Source organism: Rhamphochromis sp. 'chilingali' (genome assembly GCF_963969265.1).
Source record: "Rhamphochromis sp. 'chilingali' genome assembly, chromosome: 5".
Classification (NCBI taxonomy): domain Eukaryota; kingdom Metazoa; phylum Chordata; class Actinopteri; order Cichliformes; family Cichlidae; genus Rhamphochromis; species Rhamphochromis sp. 'chilingali'.
Window position 1 is genome coordinate 4,987,033 of NC_137932.1, and position 17,510 is coordinate 5,004,542.

Consider the following 17,510-nt stretch of genomic DNA (forward strand, 5'->3'; position numbering starts at 1 on the left):
TCCCCTCCCTTGCCATCTTTGTGGAGGTGCGCTGAATATCGAAGAGCCAGAAGCTGCATGGCTGGCTTACAAAGGATGCTCTCTTCCCTGTCTCCCGCACTCCGCGTCCTGTTCTGCTCTACATTCTCCCTTTACGCCAGGCTCCCCGTGCCCTCCTCCTCCTCCTCCTCCTCTTTTCTCGTCTCCCTCTCAGTCTACGAGCTGCTTCGCTTTCTTCTCTGCACCTCTCGCTCTCCTCTCCGTTTCTTCACCGTCACCCCCGTGACTCTCAGCCTCCAAACCCTCCTCGCCGTATTTGTTTCACAAAACCTTCCATCTTCTCCTCACTGCACCGCCTCCCCTCCTTTCTCTCCGTCTCTTTCTCTTTCCAGAAAAGCATCTATTATTAACACACACCTCTGGCTCTCGCCAAAGACTGAACCGAGGTTCAGGCCAAGCTTCTCAGCATTTTTAATCACCCGTAATGAGCGAGAAATAATTTAAAAAATATATAAATCAGTGCCTGAATGCAGTGTGTTTGGGTGATAGCGGTTCACTTATGTCTTACACAGTCTCCGTGCGGCTCTTTCTTAACAGGTTTTCCCTACGCAAGGCTTTATTATTAGAGGCACACCAGCACATTCATGTATAGCAAGTATGAAGAAAAAAAATCAATCAGGCAGCATGAAACCACCAAAATACACCGTGAATCAGAGCTCGTATTGCAAGGGGGATAATGCACTTCATGTCAGTCCTGATATCACGGAGTCGTTACTGTAACTGTAGAAATTAGTCATGCGCAAGTTCCCACTGCGGAGGTTGTGTTTAACCTCTCCTGCCGCAGGATTTTTTTCTTTTTTTTTTGCAGAGGCTGCTGTCGGAGGGCACAGGCACGGCGCTGCTGTCAGATGACTGAGGAGATACGCAGGCGAGGGGCGTGACAAACGTGGCCTCTTTTCATCATCCGCTTCCCTCCTCTCTTTGAACAAATACAAAGGCTCAGAGGCAACTACTACTTTGAGTTGCAGAGCTCGAAGAGAACTAAGGGATTCAGCTATTATTTTGTCCGGAAACAGGGCTCTAATTGCAGGGGAAGATGAACCAGAGAAGCTGAAAATGAGATGAATCTAGCCCCTCCTTTTATTTTTGTGGTGTTTTTGGTTTTTAAATCACTGGTTTATTTATACTGGTAAACATCAAACAGAAACAACAGCAAAAAACCAAGAGCAGACGTCCTCCCAGTCACCGTTTCTCTTACATTTCATTTGATTTACAATGGTTGTCATCGGCATGACACGATCACTTCAGTAAGTTAGGGGGGGGGGGAAACACAAACAAAGCAAAAACATGAAAATGAATCATTCCCCTGGATCCACGCGTAACATCAGATTACTTCCCGCACCTTGTCACGCTGTGGGTGTTGGCTCAATCGTCGCTCAAATCAGTCATGACAGGAATCCTATCAGAGTTGAGTCTTCGTGTAATTACGTGATAAAAATGTATCGATTCAAACCGGAGGGCAGTATTAGGCTGAGTCGACTTGTGCCACACACACACACACACACACACACACACACACACACACACACACACACACACACACACACACACACACACACACACACACACACAAAGAAATGCTGCATTGTGCTGTGTCTGGGGGTGGGCTGGGTGGGGATGAAAAGATAGAGGGCTGTCAGTCTACTACATTCTTTTCCTACACCTCTGGGATGTAAAGCACATTCGTAATCTCTCCAAAACCACATCCAAAGTAATTAAGACATGTCACTGTCTGCAGAGCTGGAGACAAGAATCGTGTAGTCTACAGAGATTGTATCACTTTAAGTAACAGGCAATGAGATTGTTAAGTATAATAACCCCATCCCCTGTGCGATGCTTCTGTTATAATACAGTATTGTCCAGGTTACTGCATTCGATACCACATGAACACTTACGGTTGTACTGAGATATATAGTATCTCACACAACTAAAACATGTTTTGTTTTGTACATGAAGTTTGATTTATACATTGTTGTGCCTTTCATCAAAGTTTGATCAAACTCTGTTATAAAGAAGACTTTGATAGGTTATAAGGTAGAAAACAAATGTGAAACTTTTCCCGTAAACCCTGTGTCGCCTGCCTTCTCCCAGATATACGAGAGAAGCCTACAGGTCCTTCAACAAAGAGCACAAAAGCTCCAAAACAACAACACAAAAAACAAAACAAAAAAAACCCCATGGCATAAAATCCTGTCTGCTCACCACGGGCCACAAATCCAATCCAGCAATCCAAGAGAGCGCAGGTAGCAAAACTTCAAAATCATAAAGTGCTCTCCAGAAGCCACTCAGACCTCGAGAGCTTGTCCCTGGCCCGGCGAATGTTTGTTGTGCTCTCGAGCTGCGGCAGCTCTCCGCTCATTGACAGGCTGCGTTTGGAGCGCAGGCTGGCCCCGGTTTTTGGGTAGGCCACGTAGCAGCGCTCCGCGTACGACTCTGCGTTGAACGAGTGCCTGCGGTTCACCCTCGCCCCTCCTGCGGGAACAGTCATGTATTGTCGAGCAACTTGATGGGGCCGCGGAGCCCTGGGGATGGCAGTCAACTTGGTGGGCTGGCCTGGTACAGCGAGAGTGATGGCTTGGGCCGTTTTCACATCCGACGAGTTATTCCGGTTCATGTTGTCGAGCTCGACATCTGCTTCAGCTCGGCGAGCCTCAGAGGGTTTTGTCGGAGCGGTCGAATGCTTGGGTCTCGGAGTGCCCGGGGAGGCTGGGTGCCAGCTGTGACTTCCAGCTGAGGTAGAGACCGTGCAGTCAGGGACAGACGGTTTCGTGGATGCCACCACGACAGGCGGTCGCTGCTTGGCTGGCTCCGGGGCAGGCAGGGCGACACGGAGGCAGTCCTTGTCATTCTTCTCTGGCCGCAGAACCTGCTTAGAGAGGGACTTGGGAATCCCACAGCCCTGTAGCTGTCCATCACTGCTCAGTGACCTAATATCCCCCATCTCTAGTGCCTGACAGGAGACAGGGAGAAGGCAAGAGCGAGAGGAATGAAAGCAAATCTATGAGACACACATTTCAATACAGACAGAACTAATAAGGATTAAAAGAACAAAATGCAAGGAATCGTCGCCCACTGACCTTATCTGTATCCCCTTGGTTACACACCCGATAACGCACAATGAGGAAGATGATAAAAGCGAGCACAGACGCCACGATAATCCCTCCGATGATAACCACAATGGTACCACCGAGAAACTGGGACTGCATGAAATGGCATCTCAGGTACTGCGGCTCAGTGGTAAAGTGGATGCAACCAATCACTCTGGTGGCAGTCAGCGAGGTCACCTGGTCGTCATAGATGGCCAACACGCACAAGTCGTAGTGCGTACCAGCCGCCAGGTTGTTTACTAAGATGCTCTTACTGGTCGGGGGTATCATCCTGTAAAAAAAAGAAGAAGAAGAAGAAGAAGAAGAAGAAGAAGAAAAAGAAGAAAAGGCTTTGTGACTGTTCCGACATACTTTAGATTAGAGAAGGCTGAATGAAAGGAGACAGAGCAAATCAGATTATCAGCCTTATTGTTTTGTAGGGATAAAAATGACATGACAATCATTTATCTCTCAGGGGGCTATTTACGATCTGTCTAGGCGTAATCTTTTGTGACATTTGATTTATTCTCTCAAACATCATTACAGATAAAAGGTTGCTTCGGTAGCTGGGGACACGCGGATCCCCCGTTTGTTCACAACATCAAGATTACAGGACGGGACACAACTCTTTAATGTCTCTTTAATTCTGTGGCCGCGGCTGAAACACCATATGTGTTACTGACTTTGAAGTTCATTTAGGGAGAAAAAAAAGGGTGGTGGTGGGGGGCAGTGGGGTATCTTGCGAAATGATCCTATCATATCACAGTGATTAGCACAAAATATGCGGTGAAAGGGTGCAGAGATGAAAGTATCCTGTGTACGCCAGTTCCTCAGATGGGCATGTGTGAAGCCTCTGATGCTTTTTTTGTAAAAACTGTGGAAGACTAGTCTTTCATCTTCCTATGAGTCCTCAGCTTAGTGCTGACATTCTGTTTTGATTTTGTTGATTAAGCATTATCAAGCTTCTGCACGTCGTAAATGACACACTCCAGCAAGGGGAGATTACGAGTCGAAGAATGAGAAGTCAGATACAGCGCATTAGTCTGTCTTCCTGATAGGATTAATAGACGCCACAAATAATCGCGTTGACAGCCAGGTCCATTTCTTAATGACTAAACATCCAAAGTGATTTAGAGATTCAAACACCGTGAAGGTAAAACAAGGGCCGTGGAACGCATACATATGCTTAGATTCAGCTTTAAAGTTTGTTGGGCAGTAAGAAAAGGAGCTTTTTCTTCTTCACATCTGCTCACCTGTATACCAATGAATCATCGTACGTCCCATTATATTGGATCTGAAACATGCGGATTCCAGGAATACTCCTGTGGAAGTTGAACTTGACCAGAGCTGAGGTCGAGGTGGCCTCAGCAATTACTACTTTCTTCTCCTGGCTCGTCTTTGCATTCCCCAGAGGCACCCCTCCTGCCTCTGCCCCCGTCTTGGTCACTGTGGCGATATCTGATGAGCCGGGGTCACGCTCCTGCTCCTCGACTGTGTTATTGGTGATGTGAGGGAGTTTGGTAATGACCAGCTTTACTGCACTGTGGGCCTCTCCGGCTGGGTTGGAAGCCACACAGGTAAAGGAACCTGAAACAAAAACCAAACAGATTAACTTTCTCCTGCCTTAAATTCATCACAATGTACAAATAAGCCCTGTGGGTCAGAAATGTGTAATAGAGAGCTTGGCAAAGAACCAATTATATATATTATTAGTTCCAATTTCTTCCGCTGAATCTATCAGAAAATGCCAAAGATGATACTTATTTGTGCAACAACAACATCTACAGAAGATGAACAGTTTCTGAAAGTCATAACCTTAAGAAATAACAGGAAAAAAAATCAGCAAAGACCTGTTAGATGCATCTGGATGTTCAGCTAATCCATTTACTGTCCAAGCCATTTCTGATACACTTCAGTGGAAATGTGACTGTCAATAAGCCCTTCTTAAGGAAGGGAAACAGGGAGAAAAGTCTGAGGTATGCCAAATTACACAAGAACCGGACTGAAAGTCAGTGGCAACAGGTCTTATGGAGTGCCAAATCCAAATTTGAAAAATTTGGCTCAAATTTTTGACAATATAGAGGAGGTCAGGAGAGAAGTACAACAGTAACCGTCTACAGCCATCTATAAAACATCTCTAAAACATGGTGGAGGCTCTGCATTTAGCCACTTTTGTGGATCTTCTAAACATGTGTGGATATATAAATGCAGAAAGGTACCCTAACATTTTGATCCATCATGCAATACATGAGCCGGTGCAGTAAAAGCATAGCTAAACAGAGAAATACACACAATAGAACACTATCAGTCATGGATTGACCTCTCTGGAGCAAGGACCTCAACATTACTGAAGCAGTGTGAGATAATCTTGACAGAGAACAGAATAAAAGGGAAAAACATCCAAAGAAGAGCTTTGAATGTCCTTCAAGAAGCCCAGAGAACTATTCATGAAGACTACTTGAAGAAATGACAAGAAGTCGCCTAAGAGAGTTCAGGCTGTGTTGAAGAATAAAGGTGACCATATCAAACATTGGCTTTCAACTTTGTTACAATTGTAAAAACTCTATTTGTTCCTCATAGTCTGTATTTCCATATATAATTACACTTGCTTCACTAAGTCACTGCACCTGTTTCCAATTTTCCTAACCAAATATAAAGAAATGAGGAGTGGCTCAAGACATTTGCACAGTACTGTATATTCTCTTGTGCACTGTGATCATTGTACAACTTCCTCGTCTGCTTGGTGTAACGGTAGTGCAGACAAATCAGAGTGGTTACAAACAAAGCACAGAGCCATGCATACTCTCTGTGTTTCTGAATTATACATTACTCTGACCTTAGAGGATCCTCCGGCTCTGCTGATGTGAATTATAACACCAGAATAAACTGAAATGAACTGAAATGGAGGTAGTGGGATATTTTTCACCTGCTTTTTTGTCCGTTCTTTCCATCCTGTACAAATTTATGCTTGACTACATTTGTTTTTACTGACTTTGTGTGAAAATTTCTTTGGATACAAGGCAAAAACTGCAGTTTTTCAAATGGTCCCCTGAGGCTGACTCCAAAAGGCTAGTCAGTGATAAACTCCCATGCTGAAATGCGACTATTTCCAGCAAAAACACATCAAATAAATTGAATTTAAAAAAAAAACCAAAGGTTACAAAAACAGTTTCAGTCCTTCTAGCTGATTTCCCCATTCATGACAACTGTGCAGTTTTCAAATTGTGCATTTTTAGGGGTCATTCTGTGCAGACAGATGGTTGCCAAGACAGGCGGATATAGCCAGTAGCTCTCTACGAGGCTTCACCGTAAACAATTTAAATGAGTGAACTGGACCAGACTTGATGTTTATGGTGTTGGTGCTTTTCACTGCACTCTTAATGCAAATATCTGACAAATAAAAGTGCTTTCTGTGTGCCTAATTGGACTAACAGATCGTCCAAGAAGTCTGTGCTCTGCGAGTCAAATTCTGGTATTTCATTTTTATGTTACTTAGCACTAATTACCAGATATGCGATCTGTGCAAAACACCCATCCAGTCTGTTCTTTCAACAGTAGCTTTTACTTAGCACCCCCCTCCCCTCTTATTTATGGTCACTTCTGGCTTCAGACTGGAAACATTGGAAAAACATCACCTAGCTCTCTCCAAAGGAAAACAAGCTCAGCCTTCCAGCACTTATGGACTAATTAATACAAAATATCTAATCTTTCTAGTGTTGTACTTGAAAAGCTTCTGCTTTGAATCAGGACAGTTCTAAGGACTACCTCGGTATAAGTACCCACTGTGGAAGTCCTGAGCAACTAGATATCAAATTCCAAGTTTTTTACCTAAGCAGCACTAACAGAAACTCTAAAATGATGTAATAGTCAGCCAGCGGATGGTAATACAGCATCACCTCTTGCTGTGGTCTTTTATTTTTCTTTCTAATCCTGTTTCGGTCTCTGCACGTTCTGTCCACATAGCTTCACTGTGGTCGACACCTCGTATCAAACTGATGAACATTGCTAGTGAAGATTTTTTAACATTTCGCTTTGATGAGTGCAAATCACATCATGTAGCTTGTGTTGCACATAAGCTCAATACAGCCTGGAGTCCACTATCAGTTCACCTCTCTGAGCTTTCGTGCCATTTTAAAGGCTAGCATGGGGAGGTCTGTGTTTCCTGCCAAATGTTTCACCAGCTGGAGCTTATAATGGCAGTAGCTTTTGATAGTTTTGCTTGTGTGTTTGATCAGTCAACACTTACATCTAGACTAGTCACACAGCACGTCCCGTCACTCCAACTTCCTTCAAAGCTAAAGCAGAAACAGTACTTACACCGGCACAAGGAGCTTAAAAAGGACCTTTAGCTTCGGCTGCTGGCGATAGTGAATACGAATGTGTTTCAAGATGTTAGACACTGTTTCTGGAAAATTTCAGGTATCTAAAATGTTAATTGTTAACAAGTAAAAGTGTCAAAACACATTTCTTTGCAAACAGATGCATATGACAGGAACTTTGCCACGAATAAGCACACAGGCACGTCTCCACACTCAAAACTTTATCACCCGGTGTAGGTAAATACTACAGCCTTCCATGCTTATGTGCAAGCAAACAACTAATTCCGCTCCGTCAACAACATAAAAGCCCAGTCAGTGCAGTGTAAACAGACCGGAGTCCTTGACAGTGCTGATTAGGATGTCCAGCGTGCCGTCGGTGTGGACTACAGCCCTGGAGGAGTTGGACATAAGGCGTCCATCAGGTGCAATCCAGTGGATAATGGGGTCAGGGTCGCCCCTAGCCTTGCAGCGCAGAGTCACACTCTGACCCTCCAAAGCTCGCAGCTCCTGAGGCAAAGGGAGGAACAGGCAATCAGAGCGAGAGCTTCTTTTAACACCAATTAGATAAAGACCCTGATCAAAACTGAAAAACACAAATTACACACAGAAGTACTTTTGTGCTGCACGGTGTGGCTTAGATATTATTATTAATGCCGTTACTGATGATGTTGCGTTTCACAATCTCATTCCCTGTGAATGTAATCAGCAATTGATCATTGTCACGTTACTGAATTAGCATTATTATAACGGGAAGATCATCAATGAGACAGTACATCGCAGTTCATACGCTTGAGTCCAAATATAAGTTCATTTTCTCTGCAATTATGCAAAATAGGTCTGCTGAATGTAAATGAGATGATATATCTGTAGTTCTTTGGCAAGGATTTGATCAGATAATTTTGTTTGGATGCAAGGATAGAATCAGTCCGAGCTTCCACTGTGTATTGAGAGCTGCACTGCGGTTCCATCGCTAAACTGCAAATAGCTTTATTAAAACTGAAAATCTGACCAAAGAACTCCTCTAAAAACACCATCAGGTGCTGCAGTTTGATTTCATTTTTCAAGCACTTTATTTTTTATGATTTGCGAGCTGAGTGGCCCAGATGAGTCCCACAACTCTTGTAAGAGTTCTCTGAATCACAAAGCTAATATTTGGTGTGACAGTCAAAGGCAGCAAATAGTGCAACCTTGGATTAACTAAGGCAAAATCCGATGTGTGGCTCAGAGTGAAGCAGTACAGAATATTGCGTCTTAACGGTCCACAGCTTAACTCGAAGACGTACCTGAGAGTACCTGGTGATGAGAGGAGGCTCGCACAGGAACTCCTCTTCCGAAACAGTCCAGAAATAGCGTCCGGCGAGGTGTTGCGGTGAAGCACAGGTCTCCAGATCATCCTCCCTCTGCAACCTCCGCAGCCAAAGAAGCTCACAGTTACACCTCAGTGGGTTGCCCCCAAAGCTCAGTGCGAACGATGTAGGCCCCATTTTCCCAGATGTTGCCAGGACCCCAGCTCTCTGGAAAATAGGATCAGGAGGAAGCTTCTGGAGCTTGTTGGAGGTCACATCCAATCGCTTAAGCTTCTGCAACCCAGAGAAGGTGCCCTCTGGGATGTAGCTGAGCATGTTGTGATCCAAATTGAGCGTATGGAGATTGGACATCCTCTGAATGGCCACCCAGGGGGCGCTTTCCAAGTTGTTGTAAGACAGGTCCAGCTCCTCCAGTGCTGTCAGGTCATTAAAGGCCCCGCTTTGGATGTGGGTGAGCTGGTTGTTGTTGAGGATGAGGTGGTGCAGCTTGGACATGCCGCTGAAGGTGTCGTTGTTGATGCGGGTAAGCCGGTTGCTGTCGAGGTGAAGAGCTCGTAGGTTCTCCAGATCTCTGAACGCGTGAGGCGCGATGGAGCCAATAGTGTTCCGAGACAGAGTCAGATCCACCAGCTTGGTCATGTTTGCAAAGTCTTTGCGTTTGATGCTGGTTACAAAGTTATCCCCAAGACGCATCTCCACCGTGTGCCTGTCAATGTTAGGGGGCACAAACAGAAGCCCCTTTTTGTCACACAGTGTGGCCAAATTAGGGTTAAGCACCTGGCAGACGCAGCGTTTGGGACAGATTTGAACTTTGTGGGCCTTCACAGCCACACCGAGGATGATCAGATACACCAGGAGAGACTCCATTTGGCTTGTCATCAGGTTGATGCGCCTAAAAAATAAACGAATGAGAGACAGAGATGATCAAGCTGTTTGTGAAAATGGCAACAAGTGCAAACCCTGAGATCTATAATTCAAGCTGGGCAAAGTCACATTTAAAAAAGGAAAGAAAAATGGGCAATTCTGCTCTGCAAAGTTAAAGATTTTCCACTAGGCTGCAAACACTATTACTGTCAGCTCACAGCTCTCGTTTTTATAGCGCAAAGTCTGAGCAAGAAGCTAAGCAAATCGATGCCTGAACAAACAATAAATGCTGCACCATTAGACATGAAACTAATTAGTCACCTGCCGACTTGAGAGTGAAACATCCCTGGTAGTCTTGTAAGGTTTTTGTGACAGCTCTCCTTCTAAGCCCCTACTCCTCTGATCATACTTTTTTAAATATATGATCATGCCAGTCCTTTTATGTTTGTGTACAGAAGGATGAAAGTCTAGACTGGCAGTCCAGGGTCTCATCAGAATTATCCTGATATCTCCCAGGATCATATCGCCAATAGGAAGGGATGATTGGGCCCTGTGCCTCAGCGAAGATGTGCTATGCCTTGTTATTGATTTTCTCTCTTCTCTCCCTGATGCTGCTCTTACTTATGACACAGCTGAGATGTGGGGGGAATAAGGAGGGATCCATTTGATGCATCCTGAGACATTGTCAGGGATATAGCATCTCATAAAAGTAAGACTTTGGAGATCAGATGTACCAGAGCAAGAGTGACAGAAGTCGAGATTATATTTACTCTTTTTCTTTCTCCTTTTTTTGGTTGAACATGCAATATTCAGCCCTCTGGGTGTCCAATTACAGCACACAGAAAAGGACACCAATCAAATCAAACACAGAGAACAGGAGATCCAATCCCACAACCTGGGTGAAAATCCAAAGGCCGACCTTTAAATACAGACGAGAACGGCTGATTTATGATTACAGCTTCCTGTGGTTTGCCGGTAATGCCTCTATTGTCCGTGTTGGGACTCTAAGAGTGTGCAGAAGAAAAAAAAACAGTTAAAAAAATTCCAGCCTTAGCAGAGAGGCCTGTCAACTGAGTGCCTTCATGTTTCAAAAGATTCTGTTGCACTGGAGCGGTGACACACAACTCCCGGTGTAATAACCTTGATAGAGTGAGAATGAAGAAAATATCATAGAGTAAAGAAAACAGCAGACAGGACAGGTGTGATACCCTGCCATGCGAGGGCATGCGGTGCCATTCGCTGACAGCTGGGTAAAACGTATTACAGCCCTAACGAGGAGGCAGGAACCATTCCTTTTAAAATGGGCCATAATAGGAAGGGGAGGAATGATATTGTTGGAGACAGAGAGAGAGAGAGAGCACGCTGGGTATGACATTTTCATGAACGCTGCTGATGAAGCAGCGGAGAATAAATGTCTTTTTCTGACCCATTTTTACACGGGACAACGTTATCAAATCCCACAAGATGTGTGCGGGGAGCCGCGGTGCACCGATCTGAGCTGGCGAGAAATGGACCGTGGGATCATTATTTAATGTTGTCATGACTCTCTTTAAAGAGAGCAGATGACTTCACCGTGAAGCAGTGCTGCAAAGCCGTGTGTAGTGCTTTCCAAGTATGTGTGCAAACTATCGACTTTTTATGTGCGCGCACAAAGCGTGAGAGGACAGCCTGCCTAAGTGTGTTCACGTTGGTGTGCCAACCACCTTCTGCTCTGACTCTGAATGGTACGGCCTCTGGTTGTGCAATGAGGCAGAGAGGACCTGCTACTTCCAGACTCGAATGGCGCTGAAGACACGATATTGATTCACTCTGTGGAGATGAGGCTTCTTCTTTCTATTTTTTTTTTCATGGCTGAAAACTCAGCCAAACGTGAAGAGAATGGTTGCAACAGTAATCTCTACAAAATTTGTTCTGTGAGGACAAAAGGACAGCCGCTCGCTGCTTAGATGGGCCAGGAAATATCGCTTACTGTCTCCTCAATTTGCATTTAATTACTGGTCTTCCACAGAGATTTGCATAACAGGTTGCACTCATCAGGTACATGAACAAATAAGTAGATGATCAATCAATGTATTCATCAATCACACACTTCATCTTCAAATGTCAACCTCCCCCCCAAAACCTCACAGAAAATCATTATCCACTAGGTCGGCCTGTTCATTATAGTGGAGCGACTTGGGAGGGCCACAAATAAACAAGAAAACAGATAATCTAGTGATGCATTAACCATACTCTCCTTCTTAGTCAATCAAGTGTTCGTTTACTACCTCCGAGCAGGTCTTTTCACCCTCGGAGAAAAGAACAGACTGACAGCACACTCCCACACATAAGCACACACACCAGTGGGTGGGGATTTGTGCCTAATAGAGCCAGATCACTACACAACAATCCCCCTTCCTCATCCCCAGCTACAGAGACACATTCATGTGCAGCAGCAGCAGCAGTAGCAGTTAACAGTAGGAGAGGGTATCTATAGCCTCCCTGGGGTGGCATTGGCCAAGAAAAACCTTATGCAGCATGCTGCATGCCAATCCGGCCGGTGAGGTCATGGGGGATATGTTTTCAGATGGTCTAACTTATGCTGGAGCTCATGTGAGAAAGCCTCTGCAATCCGCGTCTGGGCAGGAAATCAGGGAAAGCATCCCTGCGAGGAGGGGAAGATAATGAGATGAAGTCTGCCAGCGTCTCCACGCAGGTCGGCACAACGGCAGCGGTGGCATCTCGGTTTGCGTCTCACCTGAGTTGGCCGGTGGGAGGTGGTGGAGGGTGGAGAGGCCGGACATTTGCTACACTGCCATATATATATATGTATATATATACATATATATATATATATATATATATATATATATATATATATATATATATATATATACATATATATATATATATACATATACATATATATATATATATACATATATATATATATATATATATATATATATATATATATATATATATATATATATATATATATATATATATATATATATATATATATATACATATATATATATATACATATATATATATATATATATATATATATATATATATACATATATATATATATATATATATATATATATATATATATATATATATATATATATATATATATATATATATATATATATATATATATATATATATATATATATATATATATATATATATATATATATATATATATATATATATATATATATATATATATATATATATATATATATATACATATACATATATATATATATATATATATAAGCTGTGTTGTGTCAAGGAGGTAAACTGATGCTGCAACGTGACGGTAAAACGGTATCGACAAAACAGTGAAACAGCTCCTCATCCTGCCTGCTTTTATGAGAGCAAATGGAGCCGCAGCATCTGCTGAAGTGGATCATATTTTGACTGAGCTGGTAGAAATTCTATGTTGTCGGGTAAACGCTTGTGTAGGTAAGAGCAGCAGACCAAACATCGATGCTGTGAAGCACCATCCAACTCACTAACACATGTGAATGTGGCCATGTGCTGTGACACCCTGGCTTCCTTTCGTTTTTCTTTTTTCTTCTTACAAAGTCTGCAAATGTTAGAACGTGATAGCTCTTTGGGTGACAGCCTTGATGCCATGGCAACACCGCAAACGTCAGTTTTAGGGTGAGATGTAATCAGTGGCTTATTTTTTTTCTTCTTCAGATAACCTAATATTATTTAGAACAAAGAGTCCTCTCCGAAGGAAAAGGACCTTGACAACTCTTTTGCTCGAAGGCCAGAGCAGACCCACTGTAGCATTTCTGATGAGGAGATTGTGCACTCAGCTAATTCTGGATTGAATTGGATTTTTTTTCCCAGTCTTGCACGTATTAAAACCAAAAATGACTTGATGGGGAAATCTGATGCAGATTAAATGATTTCTCAGCCCGTGAGTGCATGTCTACCCATCCACATGCGTGCCAGACGGACGGCATACTAAGCAGACCCAGCTGCATCAACAGAAGTGCAGTTCATCAGCATTTACATCGCCTTCTTGTAATTTTTCCCCCTTCATCACAAGAAATTCACCTTGATACACTAGACACCTCGTGACCGGGGGCGTATAAGCACTTTGCATATTCTTCTTTGAGCATTTCACTGAAGCAGGTGACAGATTTTAAATTCTGATCACCGATTTGTGATCTTAATTCTTGCACCGTTGCGACGTGCCCTGAAGTGATGGGCTTATGACCTGGGATTGTCTTCTGGTAGAAAGGGAACACAGAATCCTCAAACACTAAGTCTGAATATCAATGTGGCCTCCTCAAGTTGAATATTCTGCATGATACATACCAGCAGGTGTGCAGATACTCACATCTGTCAGTTCCAAAGTGAATTTCGGGTAAAGGAAGTGCAAAAACACTTCTATTGGTGACAGCACGACTCCCTCATGTTATCATTTACATGTGTGTGAGGGGAAGGGGGGCAGCCATCAGCCATAATGAGATCTCCGCACCTTCTGACTCATTTTCCTTCTTTCAAAGACCCCCAGGATACTGGATTTCTACCTCATGTAGCAGCACTAGCCAAATTGTCTTTTTAAAAAAAAAAAGCTTAATAATGCATAAATCTCCTTTACCTTATTAAGTTGTGTAACCATAAGGCATCTCTCACATACTACACGTGTGAAGCAGGTGTGCAAGTTTGTGTGAGCCATATCTCAGTTTCAGATCTGGATGCAAGCACTTCTCCAGTGGGGGAAAAAAGCTACACAAAACCTAATTTGTGGGGAGACAAATTTCGGTCAGCGAGTGTGGAGCTGGTCTGCAGAAAAGCCCGGGTGCTGAGGAGCCACACATCACTCCTCCTCCGTCAGTGAAAGGAAGCAGCACATAAGCACCAACATTTGAGTGCATTCACAGAGCACAGAGAGCAAATAGAAGCAGCAAAATGAGGCGTGGGCCTTGTTTCACTGGTGTAGCAGTTACAATCATGCCTCGGGCACTCATGAATAATAAGATACGTGATAACTAACACTCCTCAGACAGGACCATTATACCTCATCCTTTATAAAAATAAAAAAAAATCACTAGGACCATTTCCCCCATACCACCTCCTCCTCATCCCACAGACTTACAATCCTGTTATCAGTTTAGGCTCATTTAGACTTCATCACAGCTTAATTACTGATGAGGAATTTGCATATCAGTTATGGGTTTGACCAGAACACACCAGAGACAAATCTCTCTAAAACACACAAGAAAACACAAAACACATGCAATAAATCAGCCTTTTCCTGCACATGAATCACAGCCACCACGGCCATTATTCTCAGTTTCACCTATATCAGGGGGGAGGAAAAAAGCAGCACCAAACACATACAAATGGATACTAAAAATAAATTTTAAAAAAAATGTTCCTTGGCGTGTGAGATTTTTTTTGACCTTGCGGTACAGGTCCTGGGCTGGTGGGGTTACAGCCACAACCCATGTCACAAGGGAAAATCTGAGCGCATTCAGACGGGTCCTAAGAGAACTACTTCAAGTCAATATTTCGCTTCTTGAAAGACAGACTCCGCAAAAGAGTTCACACGCTCCAATTCACACCAAAGGCAGCCTGTAAAATACTGATTTTTTTTATTATTTTACCTTGTAGCTGAAACATGGAGCCAAGTCACAGGAGGGTGGGTTTGAGCTTATTTCCTCCCAAGGGGGCTGGCGGCATACCGAGAGTGGCTTGCCTTAAAAAAGAAATGTGCTGCCTGGAGATAATTCAGGTGTCCCGAAACACGCGTCTTGGTTCCTACAGCATGTGACGGCCTGCGAAACCAGCGATGCCCTTCAAGAAATCCATAACCAGCAGATAAAGGACGGCTCCTTTGCGATCCTGTGTGAGCGGTAAAATGTTACTCTAATTCCCCCTATCGAAAAAAAGGACTAGACAACAGGCAACCCCCCAAACAAACAGGAAAAAAAACCACACACAAACTGAAGGGTCCCGGCGTGGCTCTGAAGCTGCAGCTGTATAGGGATCGTCTCTACTGCGCATCCGCCTGGATGCAGCTCCAGAAGAGAAAACGCCTCTGTAGCTTTGTAGCGACGGGCAGCTTTAACATCTACAGCAGCGCTGTGAGCGACTGCTGCTTCCGCTGCTGCTGCCGCTACTGTGCTCAATCCGGCCAGATGTTCGTATCGCTTTCACGGGCTTTCGCTGGCGACGCAGGGTTCAGTGTGAGTTAATCCAGATTGACTGAAGGGTTGCTGCCGTAATATATCCCCTCCCCTTCCCCTTCCCCTCCTTACTGCCCCCGGACTACTGTCAACCACCGACCCGGCTCCATTTCTGACCAGAGGTGTTGTGCTCGGAATGGTAATCGGTGCGCTCTGAGCTGCACAGAGACCATTTGTGTGCACAGACAGATGCAGTGCCTCCCAGCCTATCTCACAGGCAGGCATCATCATTTATTCATGGAGACTGAACTCTGCTGCACGAACGTTGAGTAGATTGAGCTTATGATATTCTCTAAGAATTCAATTTGATTAAATGAAGAAGAAAAAAAATATGGGGCTGAGATGCTGATGCAGATTCAGACATGCAGGACATGAAGGCTAAGAAAGCCAGGCAACAACAAGCAGCCCGTAGGCTTAAGCAAGACTGGTATTGAAAAATCCATCCATTCTCTTGGATCAAACCTCTGCTGCTGCAGGTGCTTCTAGTGGGTGAACGCCAAAAATAGGCTATAGCTGAACAATGCTGCATGTATTACATAGATTATTGGCAAGAAAGTGTTGAGTTGGCTGAAAGAGAAAGGCCCGGCTCCCCCGTGGGTCTGCTTGGCGCTGGACCCATCCCTATCTGATGCAATGATCCTATGGCCTTTTGTGCAAGTTGGCAAAGTAGCCTATATGTGCACAAGTGTATTCAAGTGCAGCAGCACTGTAGTTTTCTTGGACTTGCTGGGTTTTTTTGTTGTTTTTTTTGCTCCTGTAACAACAATGACCTATACCACCCCAGGGCCTTACAGCACTTTGAAATAGGTGTTTGTTGTCATCCAAAAGAATTACCCTGAGGATCTCTACTCTAGATCAATAACTCCATCCAGTTACAACACACCCACTTGAGATCAATATGAATAGCCTAAGTGGTTTAAGCATTCACTGTTATCCAGAACTGGAAGGGCATGAGCTTTTTGTGCACGAACTGTACATGTATGAAAACATGTCACACTATGACTTTATTGTCTCAAAAGATTTGCAGAATCAATGCATCCTTGTGAGCATGATTTTTTTTTTTAAACCAGCCACATCAAGAACATGTTAGCATTTTGCTGGTGGGAAGTGTTAATGTCAAGCTTGCATCATGAGCTCACAGTTGGTGATATGAAATGACACTGACATGTCTTAGGCTTTTTGTGATGCGTTCCTTTACTGTTGTGATTCAGACTTTCCTGCTTTGCTTTTCTTTCTTTCTTTCACCGGTGCATGTCCCTCAGGAACCGCTGGTATGTGAGGCTGTCTGCTCGCTCGCCGCTCCGGCTCTTTTTCTCCAAAAATAGGCTCACGGTGTCCCGTGGAGGGTCAGTGATGCTGCGACTCCACAGGGTCTCTGTGATCCCCAGCAGCTCACGCACGCATGCAGAGATGACCTGCGGGGTACACAGCGGGATTTAAGAAAGCACGCTTAATGTTTACATTATCTAACCTTATTTAATAAAGTCGTCCCACTGAGAGGGAGAGGAGAATCTTGTATAACAGGGAGAAAGGTTACAGGGTTACACTCATAAAAACTGATGTATCAAATGACTTACAGGTTAAACCAAAAAATAATTATGACTTAACAGCGTGTACACGCTTCTTTGCTGAGACTGTTTTTCTCCATACCACTCATACCACAGTTTATGCTTCCTGGGAGTTTAGCAG

The 17,510-nt window shown here is 43.9% G+C and overlaps 2 protein-coding genes across 4 annotated transcripts in view; one reads left to right on the forward strand and one right to left on the reverse strand.

The window, feature by feature from the left end:
• Nucleotides 1-1,520: 1,520 nt before the first annotated feature.
• lrfn5b (leucine rich repeat and fibronectin type III domain containing 5b) lies at nt 1,521-16,052 on the reverse strand (the record flags this gene model as incomplete). Of its 3 annotated transcripts, XM_080883117.1 has the most annotated exons (7): nt 15,576-16,048; nt 15,240-15,477; nt 8,728-9,643; nt 7,777-7,951; nt 4,379-4,712; nt 3,117-3,417; nt 1,521-2,989 (listed from the first exon to the last, which is right to left on the reverse strand). In XM_080883117.1, exons 3-7 carry the CDS (start codon nt 9,628-9,630, stop codon nt 2,300-2,302), a joined length of 2,403 nt encoding a protein of 800 aa, XP_080739243.1. In that variant the 5' UTR covers nt 9,631-9,643; nt 15,240-15,477; nt 15,576-16,048. The 3 variants fall into 3 exon arrangements, with proteins under 3 accessions (XP_080739243.1, XP_080739242.1, XP_080739244.1); XM_080883116.1 differs by having other exon boundaries at nt 15,240-16,048; XM_080883118.1 differs by lacking the exons at nt 1,521-2,989; nt 3,117-3,417 and having other exon boundaries at nt 4,375-4,712; nt 15,240-16,052.
• Nucleotides 16,053-16,183: 131 nt separating this feature from the next.
• The window catches only part of LOC308397058 (methylmalonate-semialdehyde/malonate-semialdehyde dehydrogenase [acylating], mitochondrial-like), a gene marked incomplete at its 5' end in the record, with an annotated part of 7,556 nt that continues 6,229 nt past the window's right edge, over nt 16,184-17,510 (forward strand). The window contains one exon of the mRNA XM_080882778.1: nt 16,184-16,229. Coding sequence (XP_080738904.1) covers nt 16,184-16,229 — 46 coding nt within the window. The remainder of the gene's footprint in view (nt 16,230-17,510) is intronic.